General features: G+C 52.6%; 2 protein-coding genes and 1 long non-coding RNA gene across 7 annotated transcripts in view; 2 read left to right on the forward strand and 1 right to left on the reverse strand.

Moving 5' to 3' along the window:
- MED1 (mediator complex subunit 1) overlaps nt 1-12696 on the forward strand; it is a 17333-nt gene extending 4637 nt beyond the window's left edge. For both annotated transcript variants that reach the window (XM_042027987.1, XM_042027988.1), the window contains exons 5-17: nt 160-292; nt 1011-1039; nt 1408-1479; nt 1660-1734; nt 2122-2195; nt 2397-2486; nt 3470-3581; nt 3835-3959; nt 4175-4293; nt 5053-5254; nt 5428-5523; nt 5634-5739; nt 6844-12696. In XM_042027987.1, coding sequence (XP_041883921.1) covers nt 160-292; nt 1011-1039; nt 1408-1479; nt 1660-1734; nt 2122-2195; nt 2397-2486; nt 3470-3581; nt 3835-3959; nt 4175-4293; nt 5053-5254; nt 5428-5523; nt 5634-5739; nt 6844-10090 — 4480 coding nt within the window. In that variant the 3' untranslated portion in view covers nt 10091-12696. The remainder of the gene's footprint in view (nt 1-159; nt 293-1010; nt 1040-1407; nt 1480-1659; nt 1735-2121; nt 2196-2396; nt 2487-3469; nt 3582-3834; nt 3960-4174; nt 4294-5052; nt 5255-5427; nt 5524-5633; nt 5740-6843) is intronic.
- Nucleotides 12697-12896: 200 nt separating this feature from the next.
- The window catches only part of FBXL20 (F-box and leucine rich repeat protein 20), a 37958-nt gene continuing 34575 nt past the window's right edge, over nt 12897-16279 (forward strand). For 2 of the 4 annotated variants that reach the window (XM_042027993.1, XM_042027994.1), the window contains exon 1: nt 14563-14790. In XM_042027993.1, coding sequence (XP_041883927.1) covers nt 14578-14790 — 213 coding nt within the window. In that variant the 5' untranslated portion in view covers nt 14563-14577. Of the gene's footprint in view, nt 13044-13587; nt 13698-14562; nt 14791-16279 lie in introns of those variants that run through there. The other 2 variants (XM_042027997.1, XM_042027995.1) reach the window with 2 other exon arrangements.
- The window catches only part of LOC121664600, a 5019-nt gene continuing 4603 nt past the window's right edge, over nt 15864-16279 (reverse strand). The window contains exon 2 of the long non-coding RNA XR_006016043.1: nt 15864-16279. This exon is cut by the window's right edge and continues 1748 nt beyond it. This is a non-coding gene — a long non-coding RNA (uncharacterized LOC121664600).

A 16279-nucleotide genomic window follows, 5' to 3' on the forward strand; every position in this document is an offset into this window, starting at 1 on the left:
GATTGGGAGGTTTGTGTGCTTGGATTGTGGGGTTTTGTGTGCTTGGACTGGGGAGTTTTGTGTGCTTAGATTGGGGGGTGTTTCTGGGGGTGTTTCTGGGGGTTTTCCGGGGGTTTTCTGTGCATCTCACAGCGATTTTTGTTCTGTTTCCTCTGGAAGCCTCGGCTCCCACCTGAGTGCGAACGGCACCGAGTGTTACATCACCTCGGACATGTTTTATGTGGAAGTGCAGTTGGATCCTACAGGGCTGCTCTGTGATGTCAAGGTGGCTCACCATGGAGAAAACCCCGTGGTGTGTATTCCTAGGAAAGAGGAACCCTTGTCCTTTTGGGATTGCCATTTACCTCCCTTTGGTTTGAGCAGAGGAAATGAGTTGTATTTAACATTCCCTTAGAGCCAGAGTCACACCCCTGCTGCTCGTTCTAGTGGGAAGTAAAATCCTCCATGGAGTAGTTTGCTCCTGTGGGATACTCTGATCAATGCACACTATGGATTTACAACTGGCAGAATTATTTGAGGAAGTTACCTCAGTGTTTCTGAGAATTTTATGGAAGTTATCACTGTGTTTCCAAGGAAAGAGAAGGGAAATTATTCTTACAAAGCTCAGATGTGGGAATGGAAAGTTCTAAAATGTGGAAAGCTGGGAGAAAATGGCTTTACTGCCTGTGGAGGAGTTTGAGGTTGGTGTTTGATTGGCCTCTCCTGGAAACAGCCCATTTTTAATATCCCTATGTAAGGTCATAGATTTTCAACCTAAGGCTTCACAATTTGAGAAGTTTATTTCAAATTAATAATTTAAGAGGAAATGTTATTGCTGGGACTTGTCCAAGCAGGAGTTGAGGAGCAGAAGTAGAACCACAGCGAGGTGTGGTTGTGAGCATTGTGTGGCTTCCCAGGAAAAGCTGGTGCTCGGGAATTTCCCTGTCCTGGTATTTCCCAGTTCAGAGCTGCACAAAGCCTGGAGTGGCTGCATTCCACACTGATATCCTTGTGTGTTCTTTCCTTTTCAGAGCTGTCCAGAACTGGTGCAACATCTGAGGTGAGTGACAAGGGTGGGATGTTGTGTTTCTTCGCACGTTTCTCTTTCCTGTAATGTTCTGATGCTATTTGATGTCTGGAAACACAAAATTCTTCACAGCTGCTCCTTCCCTACCAAGTGTCTTCCCTTCTCCAGGGGATTTTCTGGCTTTGACTCAGATCTTGTGATTCTGGCTGCTGTGCAAAGTATCCTCAAAGCCCACAGCAGGTTAAAGCTGAATCATTGCAAGAACAAATTTTGTAGCTTTCATGTAGCAAAAGTCTTTTTTTTTAATTGGCTCAGTGTCTGTATTGATGTCACTTTTTAAAATGAAACCTATCTGTTACTAATTTGAATACTTAGTAACTTTTCCTCCCTTTTCCTTTCAGAGAGAAAAATTTTGATGAGTTTTCAAAGCATCTGAGGGGACTTGTGAACCTGTATAAGCTGCCAGGGGACAAGTAAGTCCAGAATTCATTTATATCCACATATATAAAATGAAATAATAAGTCTAGAATACATTTATTTATACCCACACATAAAAAATGAAACAACCCTCCAAGCTTGTAGGTTTGCACTGCACAGTTCCTTTCAAGTTTTCTTATATTGTTTAATTGGGTTTTTTTTTCTTTTTTCCTAAGCAAACTTAAAACTAAAATGTACTTGGCTCTGCAGTCCTTGGAGTTGGATCTCCAAAAGATGGCTGGGATGTATTGGTGAGTTTGTGGTGTCTGTGTGGTTGGGTGGGTTTTGTAAATACCTATAAATGCTCAGAGCTCTGAGAAATTCCTTTTTAACTGTGGAAATTGATTAGAAGAGAGTCTAAAAGTCAAAATAAAAAGTTTGTAGCTTGATGGATTTAGTGGTCATGTGTTTTACAGTAAGAAATTGAGAAAGCTTTGGTCCTGTTTCACTGCTGTAGGTTCAGTGATCAACCAGCCATGCTGCAGAGTAAAGCAGCTTTTGTTTTGCCTGTACAGTAAGATCAGGCCTTCTTTGGGTCCCAGAAATGTGTATTTTGGGTTAAAATCAGTCTCAGCACATGAATTTTGGCTTCAGGTGTGGCTGTGGCTTGTTTCAGCCTGTGATTGCCTCTCTTGCAGGCAAGCCACCAATGCAAACCCCCTGGACAAGATCCTGCATGGCAGTGTTGGCTATCTCACCCCCAGGAGTGGAGGTACTTGTGATTCACACTTTAAAAAAAAGGAATTAATGAAAATTTATTTGTTCTTGGCCCTCATTATGGGTGATAGTTTCACATTAACTGATGGAAAAATAATCAAAGTAAAAGAGGGACAAGGTGTTTGTGTGGCTTTGGGGTGTGGGGATGATCAGGTTGGCTTCTCAGGACGCCTCATCAGGAGTTTCTCTCCCCCAGGTCTCCTGATGAACCTCAAATATTACGTCTCCCCCTATGATTTATTTGAGGATGGCACTGGAGCCCCCGTGGTTTTGCACGAGAACAATGGTAGGTCAGCTGTGGGGCTGCTGGGGGCTGCTGCTGCTTGAGGCAGAGAAGGAAGCAGAATTCCAGCCTAGCTCTCCTCTGCTGTCACCCTGTCACAGGCTGTCCTGTGGAGGACCCAGCTTTAGTGAGCCCAGGTGCAAACACTGGCCCAGGTGACCATTGACCATTGGACCTTGTGGCTGTGCTGGAGTCAGAGCTGGGCTCCTGTGGGGTCGTGGGGTGACTGTTTGCAGGCAGAGCCTTTTTCCTTGGAGTGAATCTCATTTTAACACGGGATTTGTTTTGTTGTCTGAGTAAAAACATAGAATCCCAGAATGGTTTGGGTTGGGAGGCACCTTAAAGCTCATCCAGTTCCAACCCTCTGCCATGGGCAGGGACACTTCCACTATCCCGGGTTCCTCAGAGCCCCATCCAGCCTGGTGCCTCTTCCCTCATACTGGGAGATTGTTTCTATGCACGGACATCTGGCTCTTGTTAAAATGCCAAAACCGAGCTCCAGTTGTCAGGAAAGAAGAGGGGGAAATTATCCAAAATCATTATTTGTTTTGCTTTGCAAAGAGCGAACGACGAACTCACAAATGCATTTGGAAAATATTTTGAGAGTGACGCAACTGATCCACCTGGCAAGAGGGAAGTGGAGCTCTGGGTAGAACAGTCAGTTTGGCTGTTTTCCATTTAGTCCTGGAGGTGAACAGTGAACTCTGTGCCTTGTGGGGGAAGCCAGATATTTCCACCAGAGTGATATTTTATGGAGTCACAGAATGTTTTGTGTTGGAAAGCACCCTAAGGCTCATCCAATTCCATGGGCAGGGACACCTTCCACTATCCCAGGTTGCTCCAAGCCCCATCCAACTTGGCCTTGGACACTTCCAGGGATGGAGAGTATATTTAATTAATGTTTAATCCACAAAACTTGCACTGAATGGGTTTTTTTTCCATCAGCTTATGTCCTTGTCGGGTTCTTCTCTTGCTTCCCCCCGCAGTTCCTCGCTCGCTGGGCATGAACGTGTCCGTGACAGTCGAGGGAACCATGGCAATGCACAAACTTCCAATTGCTCCCCTGATCATGGGCTCCCACCCCGTGGACAGCAAAGGGTAAGGGCAGGACACGAGGCCAGCACTCAGCTGGCGTCAGTGGGGAATGGCTGTGTGATGTCACAGCATGATGTGAGTTACACAAGTGCTGTCTTTAGGCCAAGAAAGGCCTGTTTCAGGGCTCTGAGGTGCTCCTGAGGGGTGCTTTTATTTTTAAGGTGTAACTGTGTATTTGAGGAAACATAAATGTTGTGTCAGGTGACAGCAGAAGCCCTGCAGCTCACAGGACCTTTTGTCCCCCCCAATCTTTCAGAACTCCGTCTTTCTCCTCGATCACCAGTGCCAACAGTGTGGACTTGCCAGCTTGTTTCTTCCTGAAGTTCCCACGTCCCATTCCAGTGTCTCGAGCTTTCATCCAGAAACTCCAGAGCTGCACAGGTGGGTTGCAGAGCTGTCAGGGTTTTATTAATGTTTCATCTCCAGGGTTTTATTAATGTCTCCTTGTTTCTATCAGTAAACGCTGCTGATTTTTAACATGTGCCGGGGAAGTTGCTCGGGGTTTTGTGCTGTTCTCAGTAAAACCTGGACAGGTTCTCCCACCATCTCTCCCTGGCTCCCAGGTGCCATCATTCCATGCTGTCTTGTCCCCTCAGGTATCCCACTGTTTGACACGTCACCCACGTTTGTCCCCCTGTATGAGCTGATCACGCAGTTTGAGTTGTCCAAGGAGGCCGATCCCCTGCCCCTGAACCACAACATGCGCTTCTACGCAGTAAGTGTGCTCTCCCAGCCAGCCTGGGACACCTCCACAGCAGCATTTCAGGGGGGGTTCAGCTGGTTCAGCTGTCTTCCAAGTGGGATAAATGGGTTCAGTATTTATTCCAGGACAAAACTTGTTCTTCAAGTGTTAGGATTCAGGTACAGGGCTCTGGCACAGGTTCCCAGAGAATCTGTGGCTGCCCCGTCCCTGGAAGTGTCCAAGGCCAGGTTGGACAGGGCTTGGAGCGATGTGAGACAGTGGGAGGTGTCCCTGCCCATGGCAGGGGGTGGGATTGGATGGGCTTTAACATTCCTCCCAACCCAAACCATTCCATGATGACCATGGTGATTAGGAAAATGAGGTATTGAAAGATGCTTTGCTGTTGGAGTGCAGCTGCAGGGAGGAGAGCAGAGGGGCTGAGCCTTCCCAGGATCTGTCCCTTCCTTTTGTGCAGTGATGTGTGGCTGAATGAATTGCAACATTTTGTGAGAAATCCTTAAATCTGTGAATGAGTGTTAACTCCAGAGGATTCTCTCCCCAGAAGGGATGTCATCCAATGTGAAACTGTTTTAGTGGGAACAGTGAATGCTGTTGGGCAGTACTTTTGAGGAATGAAAATCATGTTTTCCTTGTTCAGAGTGGAAGGAAAACGTCCTCGGTGTTTGTCCCTTTCAGCCAGAAAGGTGATGTGGTGTCAGTGGCTTCTGGGCACTGCTGGATGTCCCTTATCCCCCTCTACCCGGCTGGACTAAAGCAGGAATTGTTTGTCAGGCTCTTCCAGGACAGCAGCACTGTTACTTCCTGAACAAAGACGCTCCTCTCCCGGACGGACGAAGCCTCCAGGGAACTCTGATCAGCAAAATCGCCTTCCAGCACCCCGGCCGGGTGCCCCTCATCCTCAGCTTGATCCGGCACCAGGTGGCCTACAACACCCTCATCGGCAGCTGTGTCAAGAGGACAGTCCTGAAGGAAGGTGGGTGCCACCTCCAGAGGAATATGACGTGGGAATGATGAACCCTGGGTAGTTTTCCTCATAAGAAATGAGGCCTCTGCTGCTTCCCTTATTTTTATCCCGTCTTTGTGGGGGTTTTGAGGCTCTGGTTCATCTGCACTCTTCCCTCAGTTAATGTTTCCTGTGCCTTTCAGATTCTCCTGGGATCCTGCAGTTTGAAGTTTGTCCTCTCTCTGACTCCTGTTTCAGCGTATCCTTCCAGCACCCCGTGAACGACTCCCTGGTGTGTGGTAAGTGGGCTCAGGGGCAGCAGGAACAGCATTTTTGGGAAGGCTGGCAGGGTTTCCTCGCTCTGTGTGCAGGATTTTGATCTCTCCTAAACACCTGCTCTCTCTTGCAGTGGTGATGGATGTGCAGGACTCCACCCATGTGAACTGCAAGCTGTACAAAGGGCTGTCCGATGCCCTCATCTGTACAGATGATTTCATTGCCAAGGTTGTTCAAAGGTAAGCTGGGATTTTGTCCCACCTTGCACTCCCAACCACACAGATGAGTTCTGCTCCTTCTCGTGTTCATCCAGCAGTTCTGGAGCTGTTCTGTGCTTGTTTGGAAGAGAGAAAAACTCACAGCCCTGCTGAAAATTCAATACCAGATGTTGAACTGTAGCTGCTAATTTTTGAGTTTGTTGTTTACACAGGGCTTTTATCCAGGTTCCTCCACCTCAGTTCCATTCAGAACAGAGCAGGATGTTCACAGGGCACAACACTCCTGTCACCTTTTGAGTGAGAATCACTGGTTTTGCATTCAGCACGTTATAGACTCGTCATCCCTGAGGAGAATGTGGAGTTATCACTGATTTTTGAGCTCAAAAAGCTGCCCCTGCCCATGGCAGAGGGGTGGAACTGCATGGGCTTTAAGCCCTTCCAACCCAAGCCATCCTGGGATTTTTATAAGGTTGCAGGAAATCAGGTTTGCCAAGCTTAGATAAAGGAGTTTTCTGGCAGAATCAGAGTAACAACCCAGATTCCTTCATCAGGACAGGACAATGGGGAATGGCTTTAAACTGAAACAGTGCTTTTAGATGGGATATTGGGAAGAAATCCCTCCCTGTGAGGGTGGGCAGGCCCTGGCACAGGCTGCCCAGAGAAGCTGTGGCTGCCCCTGGATCCCTGGAAGTGTCCAAGGCCAGGCTGGACAGGGCTTGGAGCACCCTGGGACAGTGGGAGGTGTCCTTGCCCATGGCAGGGGTGGCACTGGATGAGCTTTAAGGCCCCTTCCTACCCAAGCCATTCCATGATTCTATGATTGCATCCTGTGCTTTTTAACTACCAGATAACGATCTGTCAGCCATCAGTTATTAGAGTTAATTGATTAATTCTCCCTCTGTGATTGCAAGGCGGTGCATAAAGGCGCTGGTGTCTCGTGGCTGGATAAGGGTGGTGGGATAAATGTGAATCCAAGCAGAACAGCAGGACATAAACCCTGGACCTGCTGCTCTCCTGTGCAAGCCCCTGAGTGCTCGTTTTATACCTGATGGAGGTGTAAAACTGCCCCAGTGACCTTGGCTAAGGGCAGCCAACCCCACCCTGACTCTCTGCTGTGTCTTGCAGGTGCATGTCCATCCCTGTCACCATGAGAGCCATCCGCAGGAAAGCAGAAACCATTCAAGCTGACACCCCAGCCCTGTCCCTCATTGCAGAGACAGTTGAAGACATGGTGAAGAAAAACCTGCCCCCAGCCAGCAGCCCAGGGTATGGCATGACCACAGGCAGCAACCCAATGAGTGGGACCACCACCCCAACCAACACTTTTCCTGGGGGGCCCATCACTACTTTGTTTAACATGAGCATAAGCATGAAAGAGAGGCATGACTCGGTGGGCCATGGGGAGGACTTCAGCAAAGTGTCTCAGAACCCTATTCTCACTAGTTTGTTGCAGATCACAGGGAATGTGGGGTCTACCATTGGCTCAAGTCCAACCCCCCCCCACCACACACCACCACCAGTATCCTCACCAGCCAGCAACACCAAGAACCACCCCATGCTCATGAACCTTCTTAAGGAGAATCCTCCTCAGGATTTCTCCACTCTGTATGGGAGCAGCCCTCTGGAAAGGCAGAACTCTTCCTCTGGCTCCCCCAGAATGGAAATGGGCCCTGGGGGGAATAAGCAAAAGAAAAAAAAATCCCGCATGCCAGCCGACAAGCCCAAGCACCAGACTGAGGATGATTTCCAGAGGGAGCTCTTTTCCATGGATGTTGACTCCCAGAACCCCATTTTTGATGTCAACATGACTGCAGACACCCTGGACACCCCTCATATTACTCCAGCACCCAGCCAGTGCAGCACTCCTCCTACCACCTACCCCCAGGCGCTCCCCCACGCGCAGCCCAGTATCCAGAGGATGGTTCGCCTGTCCAGCTCGGACAGCATCGGGGCCGATGTCACCGACATCCTCTCGGATATAGCGGAGGAGGCTTCCAAGCTGCCCACCAGTACCGAGGACTGCCCACCCATTGGGACTCCAGTCAGAGACTCTTCTAGTTCAGGACATTCACAAAGTGCCCTCTTTGACCCCGATGTTTTTCAGACCAACAGTAGTGAGAACCCCTACACAGACCCCGCGGACCTGATCGCGGACGCCGCTGTGAGCCCCAACAGCGACTCCTCCAACCATTTTTTTCCAGACGGGGTAGATTTCAACCCTGACTTGCTGAACAGCCAGAGCCAGAGCGGTTTTGGGGAGGAATACTTTGATGAGAGCAGTCAGAGCGGAGACACTGACGATTTCAAGGGCTATGCCCCCCAGGCTCTAACTAATTTGGGGGTGCAAGTCTTGGGGGCTGACGGGGGGGAAAATAAATTTAAGGGGAGCACTCCGTCCGATACGGTGGATTTTAGTATTATTGCAGCTGCCAGCAAAGCACTGGGGTCCTCCGACATCATGGAGCACCACAGTGGAGGTCAGAGCCCTTTGCTGAACACAGGGGATTTAGGAAAAGAGAAGTCTCAGAAACGGGTAAAGGAAGGCAATGGGTCTGGAAGTGCCATGGCAGGTGCCGGGATAGATGGGAAGCCAGGGAAGCGCAGCCGGACGCCATCCAGTGATGGCAAAAGCAAAGAGAAACTTCCAAAGCGGAAGAAGCAGGAGACAGATGGGAAATCTCCATCTCACAGTTCGTCTAACAGGCCCTTCACGCCGCCAGCAAGCACAGGTGGGTCCAAGTCTCCGGGGAGTTCGGGCAGATCCCAGACTCCTCCCGGGGTAGCTACTCCTCCTATTCCAAAAATAACCATTCAGATCCCAAAAGGAACAGTGACTGTTGGCAAACCGTCTTCACACGGCCAGTACACGAGTAGTGGTTCTGTCACCTCCTCCAGTAGCAAAAGCCATCATAGCCATTCTTCCTCCTCCTCCTCTTCTTCCTCCTCTTCAACCTCAGGCAAAATTAAAAGCAAATCAGAAGGGTCTTCTGGCTCAAAGATGAGCAGCAGCCTCTACTCCAGCCAAGGTGGCTCCGGTTCGGGTCAGTCCAAGGGCTCAGCCCAGTCGGTGGGAAAGCCGGGATCCTCCCCCATCACCAAGCACGGCCTCAGCACCGGCTCTGGCAGCACCAAGATGAAACCTCAAGGAAAGCCATCGTCCCTCATGAACCCTTCCATGAGCAAACCAAACATCTCTCCATCTCACTCGAGACCCTCGGGGGGTTCTGACAAACTCGCCTCTCCCATGAAACCTGTCCCAGGTACTCCCCCGTCGTCTAAAGCAAAGTCACCCATCAGTTCAGGTTCCGGTGGGTCTCACATGTCTGGGACTGGCTCAAGCTCCAGCATGAAATCGTCTTCAGGAATGGGCTCCTCCGGGTCTATGTCACAGAAACCACCCCCCTCGTCCAATTCCTCCACGGCATCTTCATCTTCCTTTTCATCCAGTGGGTCTTCCATGTCTTCATCCCAGAACCAGCATGGAAGCTCCAAAGGCAAGTCCCCGAGCAGAAACAAGAAGCCATCGCTGACCGCAGTCATAGACAAGCTGAAGCACGGGGTGGTCACGAGCGGGCCTGGCGGAGACGACCCCATGGATGGACAGATGGGGCCGAGTTCCAATTCCTCAAGCCATACAATGTCCTCCAAACACAACATGTCTGGAGGGGAGTTCCAGGGAAAGCGGGAGAAGAGCGAAAAGGAGAAATCGAAGGTCTCTGTTTCTGGAGGATCTGTTGACTCTTCCAAGAAGAACTCGGATTCCAAAAACGTCGGAAGCACTGGAGTGGCCAAAATTATCATCAGCAAACACGATGGTGGTTCCCCCAGCATTAAAGCCAAAGTAACTCTGCAGAAACCCGGGGAAGGGGGCGGGGACGGCCTGAGGCCTCAGATGGCTTCTTCCAAAAGCTACGGATCCCCCCTGATCAGCGGCTCCACCCCCAAGCACGAGCGCTGCTCCCCCAGCCACAGCAAGTCCCCGGCGTACACCCCCCAGAACATCGACAGCGAGAGTGAGTCGGGCTCCTCCATCGCCGAGAAATCCTACCAGAACAGCCCCAGCTCCGACGACGGCATCCGGCCCCTGCCCGAGTACAGCGCCGAGAAACACAAGAAGCACAAAAAGGAGAAGAAAAAAGTGAAAGACAAAGACCGGGACAGAGATCGGGAGCGGGATAAGGACAGGGACAAGAAGAAATCCCACGGCATGAAGCCGGAGAGCTGGTCCAAGTCCCCGATCTCGGCGGATCAGTCTCTGTCCATGGCGAGCAGTGCCATCCTCTCGGCCGAGCGGCCGTCCCGGGCCAGCCCCGAGTTCCTGATCGGGGAGGAAGATGATGATCTCATGGATGTTGCTCTAATTGGCAATTAATTCTCCCAGACGAGCTGTCTGCAGGGCCTGCGGGTCCTGGAGGGAAGGAAGGAAGGATTCATCCCAAACTTGCCACACGGATCTTCACGGGGTGTGTTTGGAGAAGGGAAAAATAAGTATTTCCAAGATATTTCCAAGATTTTCAGACCACCAAGGTCTGTGCAGAAGGTGTGAGTGCCAGCAGCCAGGTCCCTGCCTGTGGCCTTCATCCTGTGGGCACTTCCATTCTTCCTGAATTTACAAGTATTATCATCCCTGTTGGAATTAACGGGGGTGAAGCCGAGCGTGGGAATGTGGGAGCAGCTCCCAAATGGGGCAAACAGACATAGGCTGGTCTGGGAGATCCCAGTCCCTCTGCCCTCTTCCCATTCAGGATAAGCTCCTTTTGGATGTAGGAAGTTTTAAAAGTAATTACTTTAGGAAATGTTTTAGGGTTGGGTTTTAATTCTTTGGAAGAAGGAAAACCACGAGGTTTTTAATTTCTCTTGTTCCCACGGCATTCCTTCGTTCAATGCCCGGCTCAGCGCGGTGCCTCCGGTGCCTCATGGAAATCAAGGTTTTATCCCAGGTCACAGCTCTGAGGGATTGCTGCTGCCTTGGGTTTGCCTTCCCTTTTGTTTTAGCTATTTATTCACCTCCATGTGGGAATGCCTCTGCCTCGTGCTCCTTGTTTTCCCCCGACGGGAATTTGGGTAGAGCCCGTGGGTTTGGGCGGCTCTGCAGCTTTGGTGACATTCCAGCGTGGTGAAATTCCAGCAAATCACCGTGGAAAAGGGACTCCTGTCTGCACCAGCGAGTTTCCCTGGAATCCCCTCGTGCTGCTCAGCTGGGAATTGTGGTCACACACACAGGCACTGCCCTGGGAAGGATTGTCCGGCCGACGGAGCCGTGTCCTGCTTGGCACTGGCACTGCCTGGAAAACAGTCCCGGAGTGGCTCAGCTGGGATCAGAGTTGCAGGAGAAGCATTGATTTCCTTAAAAGATGGATTTTCCCCTTTTGGCTGGAATTAGGAGCATGACTCAGGCATCCTCTCCAGGCTGATCTTGTGGTCCCTGAAAGGAAAAGAGACTCAGGAGAGTGTTTTATTTTTAAAAGCAGTTTCATCTGATTCACTGAAGAGGAATGTGGGAAATCAGGAGTTCTGCAAACACATCTCCTTTGGAATTATGTACTGAGCAGGATCCTGCTCCCACAGGATTTTGCTGTCAGTTCTGGAGGCCAGGATTTCCCCGTGGGAGTGGGGGTTACACTTCACCTTTGGGGATGCAGCGTGAAAAGATGTCAAGGATTTGAGTTTCTTTTGAACTTTTAAAATTTCCCATCCTGGGATACCCCAGGAAAGCTGTTTGGTTCCCAGCTTTTTGGAAAGGCCGGTGCCTTTTCAGTAGGTTGGCAACTATCCCATTAATTGTAGGGATTTTTCACCTCTTCCTTCTGCCTCCAGTTTAATTCCGGGGCTCCTGCAGAGCGTGGGAGCCTGAATTTCTCCCAAGCTTCCCCCAGCTCTGGAGAACTTTCCCTTCTCATATTTTCCAATATTTATCCCTTGCTCCTGGGTGTCCTGCACACCACAACCTCCCCCTCACCAGAGCTCCCGTCCTCAGGGGCTGAAACGATAGGAAAGTGGGAATTAAATCCAAACCTGGAGCAAACGCTGTTGCTTCACGCAGCGTCGGAATCGAGTGATGAAGAGGATGTCAGGGATACAATCCCAGAGGAATTTAGCTGGAGCCCCTGCTCCAGGGGCTGCGTTGGGAACGGTGCCGGCTCAGCCTCCGGAGCGCTGCCTGCCCCCCTCTCCTGTTTTTATTTAACCCATTCTTTTGACACAAGCCCTTCGATCCGTTCCGAGTTGTGCGAGGGCACAACCAGCCTTCCAGAAGAAGCACTTTCAAGTGGAATCCAGGCTGGGAATCCCACAGGTTGGCTCCCCTGGACTTGTCCTTAGCCAGAGCTGTGTTTTCCTGCTGTCGAAGCACACAAAAAATTGGCAGGAAGTCCCGTTCAGCAGCGAAATTGACACAAAAATGTGTTTTAAAGGAACGAGCTGCACATGTTTCCTCTCCCCTCACCCAGACCAAAGCTCAGTATCCAAAATTCCCCCTGTGGAAGGCGGGAACAGAGGGAACAACGTCTCCTCTGGCCACTGCGGGAGGCACGAGTCCCAGATTTAAAGCTCTTCACCCCATTTTGGTGCCCTGTCCCCTTCCAATGACGTCAGTCCTGGGAGAGCTGAGGTGTGTGACCACGCAGAGGCTTTGGGGTGTCAGTGCTCGGGCTCTGAGAAATGGTTTATTTTTGGAATATTTTTGCTTATTCTCAATTATTTTACATCTTTCAGTATTCAGAAAGATAAAAGTGAAAATTAAATATAAGCCAAACCTTTTAATCTCAGGTGGTGAAGTGAACACGGAGATTAAAAGAAACTGGTTCTTTTCCTCGATTATCATGATGTACATAAATCCCTGGCTGGAAAATCGCTGGAATTGTAAATATCCCGGCTCCCGCGGCAGTTTTTTTTGGGCGGAAAGTGGAATTTCAACTTTTTTGGAAATATTGCAGAGAACATGTTTATTTACATGCAAATAAACCCCTTTGGTACAAAGCTCTCGCCTCCGTGATGGGGGGAGGGCGAGAAGGGCATCCCCGCCACGCTTGATTTTCCCGCTAGAATGACATCACCATGACGTCACCCGGAGGCGGGGCGCTGATTGGCTGAACTCGTTGCTCCCGGAAGAGAGCGGAGGGGCGGGGGACGCCCCCCCCCTCCCCTCCCGGGACCCCCGATCCCCGCAGCCCCCCGGACACCGGGGGGAGGATCCTGCGGCCCCCGCACCCGCGGGGCGGGGGGGTCCCGTACCCCCGGCAAGGGGGGCAGCGCCCCTCGCTCCGCACCGGGGGAGGGGGCGGGAAGACCCCCGCGGCGGCGCGATGGGGGCGGCGGCCTGCGGGGTAGGTGGGGGGGCGGGGGAGCCTCGGTCGTGTGTCCCCCCCCGCCCCGTCCCTCTCCCTCCCCATCCCTTCGCCCTCCCCGGGACAGCCCCGGTCCTGCACACCCCCAACCCCGCGCCGCTTCCCCTCGATCCCCCGGGCAGTCCCGCTCCCCTCACCCCTCCGCCGTCCCCCATTCCCCTCCCTCCTCTCTCCCCGCTCCCGTCCCCCTCCTCTCCGCACCCCTCTTTTCTCCCCCATCGCCCTCCGCGGGGCACTCCCGGTTCCCCCCTCCGCGACCACCCAAACCCCTCATTCCCCCCTCGCTGTGCGCCCCTCTCCCCTCTCCCTCCTCTCCCCTCTCCCCGGACCCGCTCCCATCCCCCCCCCCCCCCCCCCCCCCCCCCCTCCCCCCCCCCCCCCCCCCCCCCGGGCCCCCCCCCCCCCTCGCGGCGCGCGGCGGCCGCGCCGTCCAATGAGCGCGCGCGTTGCTGGCAGGTGCGGAGTGTTTTTGTTTTGGGTCGAAGTTGAGGCCGGAGCGGACGCGGCGGCGGCGCCGGGCGGAGGCCGCGCTCCGGCACCCCCGCACCCTCCGGGCCCCGCGTCCCCCGCCGCCCCCGCACCGGCCCCGCCATGCGCAGGGAGATGAACGGGGTCACTAAGAGCCGCTTTGAGGTGAGGCCCCGGCTGGCCCCGCGGAGGGGGAGGCCCGGCCTGGCCCGGCTGGGGAGGCGCTGGGGGGGCCGGGCTGCGGGGGGTTGTGTGTGTGTGATCCCCCCCTGATGGCCCCGAGGGCCCCCCCCGGGCGCCGGGGCCGCGGGGGGGGGGGGGGGGGGGCGGGGGGGGCTGTTTGAATGGGGCTGGGAGGGGGGTCGCGGCCGTGGGTGGCCGGGTGGGCTCAGGGCTGTGACCCCCGGGTTTGGGGGGCGGCTGGGGTGAAGCTTCTCCCCTCCAGTCCTCCATTTTCGGGGGGGGTTGTTCTCTCGATGGATGTAAACTCCCGGGGGGGGGGTCTGTGAATGGGGCTGGGGCTCGGGGGTGACTGTGGGAACGCGGGGGGCTCAGGGCTGTGACCCCCGGGCTTGGGGGGTGTTGGTGTGAACCTTCTTCCCCCCCCCCCATCCGTTTTGGGGAGGGGGTTCCCCCGTCTGATTTAAACTCCCGTGGGGGGCTGAGGGGGGGCCCTTCTATGAATGGGGCTGGGGAGGATCTGTGGGTGCGGTGGGGGGGGTCCGAGTCTGGGGGGTGCCGGTGTGAAACCCCCGCCCCATTTTGGGGGTTCCCCCGGGTGGGTTTGGGGGGGCCGGGGGACAGAGCTGCTGCCAACGTGTTGCTGCGGCTGTGAGCGCTGGCAGCGAAGTTGATGATGGAGCAGGAGATGTGGGGAATTGCGCCTGGAAAACACCACAACCTTTGGTTCAGGGGGGGTCCCAGCGCCGCTTTTTTTTTTTTTTTGGGCAGTAGCCGGGGGGAAAAAAAATTTTGCTTACAGGGAGGTGGGGGATGGAGAGGACGGAAGGAGAGGAGGGTAAACAATGAGATCTATTCAAAGGACATGGCACAAAGCGGAGTGTGGAGCCAGGGCGATTCCAGCCGCATTGTTGTCCCAGCTGTCTTCCCGGGGGAGGAGGAGGAGGGGGGTAGGGAGGAAGGGCAGCAGCAGGATTTACTTCCCATCGCTCCGAGAGGCTGTGGAGGATGGAAATCCCTGCCCGCTCCTTCTCCAGACTGCCCGGCCCGTGTGGGGGACAAAAAAGAGCCTGAAATGGTAAAGATGTGGCTGTTCCTCCTCGGTGGAAAGGGGTGGGATGGCGATCGGGGGAAAATGCTGTTTAATGGTGAGCTGAAGAGGCTCTGATTCCGCAGAGCTCGGTGTGGAATTCCTCAGCCCTGGAGTTGGGAAAGGTGCAGGAAATGCTGGTGGTCTAACACTGCACGTGGGGTTGTTTTCTTCCTCTCTCAAACCCGTGTGAAATCCGCAGCAGTGTGAGTTTGGGGTGGGCTCTGGTTTTTTTTTTTAGTGGTCTAATATTCCTGTTTCTGTAGCATCCAGTGTTAAAAACATTGGGCTCACCCTGGGAGCTCCGGAGAGGAGCCTGCACGTGCGCCCTGCGTTATCCAGGGTTATTGTATTTACTGTTCTGGGCTGTTCTTGCCTGCACAGATTGATTGATTGATTGATTGATTTGCCCCCTGAGAGCTTCTTTTATTTTGCACTGCTGCAGAGTGGCTGGTTACAGAGCACAGAGTAAAAGCAGGTTGGTGACAGATTTTGGGGGGGAAATGTCTCCTATCCTTTGCTCCCTTAGCCTTTGTCTTGCAGTGCTGGAGTTCATCCCAATTTTGGGAGGGTTTTCGTCAGGGTTGCACCAGGACACGATGAACCCAATTCATTGGGGAAAAAGAGTGGGGAAGAGCTTTGTTTGGAGTGTTTTGGGTGGGGTTTCTTTTTTTTTTTTTTTTTTTTTTGCTGGAATGTTATTTTCTTCTTATAGTAAAAAACAGACGAGCTGGAAAACGAGCAAAATGCTCAAGGAGCGTTTGAGACCTAAATTAATTTTTAAAACCTATATTTATACAGGAAGAGTTGGTGTGTTATAGAAAGGCTTATTTTGAGCTACAAGAAGTGCCTTTAAACATCATCCTGTTTCTTGGCTGTTTTGGTTACGTGTTTTGCCCAGAGAAGCTGTGGCTGCTCCTGGATCCCTGGGAGTGCCCAAGGCCAGGTTGGATGGGGCTTGGAGCAACCTGGGACAGTGGGAGGTGTCCTTGCCCATGGCAGGGGTGGCACTGGATGGGATTTAAGGTCCCTCCCAACCCAAACCAGTCCATGATCATAAATCCAAGGCATCCTTTATTACACCAGCACGGATTATCTCTGACCCACCTGTATAACCTGGAAAGTTTTGGAGCTGTTTTCCTTTAAATCCATGATTTTCCAGTGAGGTTACGTTGGTCAGAAGAGCTTCCAAATTCTGTGTTCACACTTAGAAATAGATTTGTTTTTCAGAGGGGCAGGATGGGTGGAAATTCCTCTGTGCTTCCTAGAAACCAGTTTGTAATGGTTGTGCTTTACAAGTGAGAGTTCTGTGAGAGTTCACATTTCGTGGGACAGGGGGAAAATTGGGCAGAAGTGTGTGGAGACTGGGAGCTGCTGTTCAGAGCTGTGGAATATTGGAAGGTCATGAAGGCAATGGGTGATTAATTCTCCTTCCTCCTCTTCCTCCTCTTCCTCCTCTTCCTCCTCTTCCTCCTCT

The sequence above is a fragment of the Corvus kubaryi genome, unplaced genomic scaffold (assembly GCF_017639235.1).
Source record: "Corvus kubaryi isolate FWS band 111438036 unplaced genomic scaffold, C.kubaryi_AGA036_p1.0 37301, whole genome shotgun sequence".
Lineage (NCBI taxonomy): Eukaryota > Metazoa > Chordata > Aves > Passeriformes > Corvidae > Corvus > Corvus kubaryi.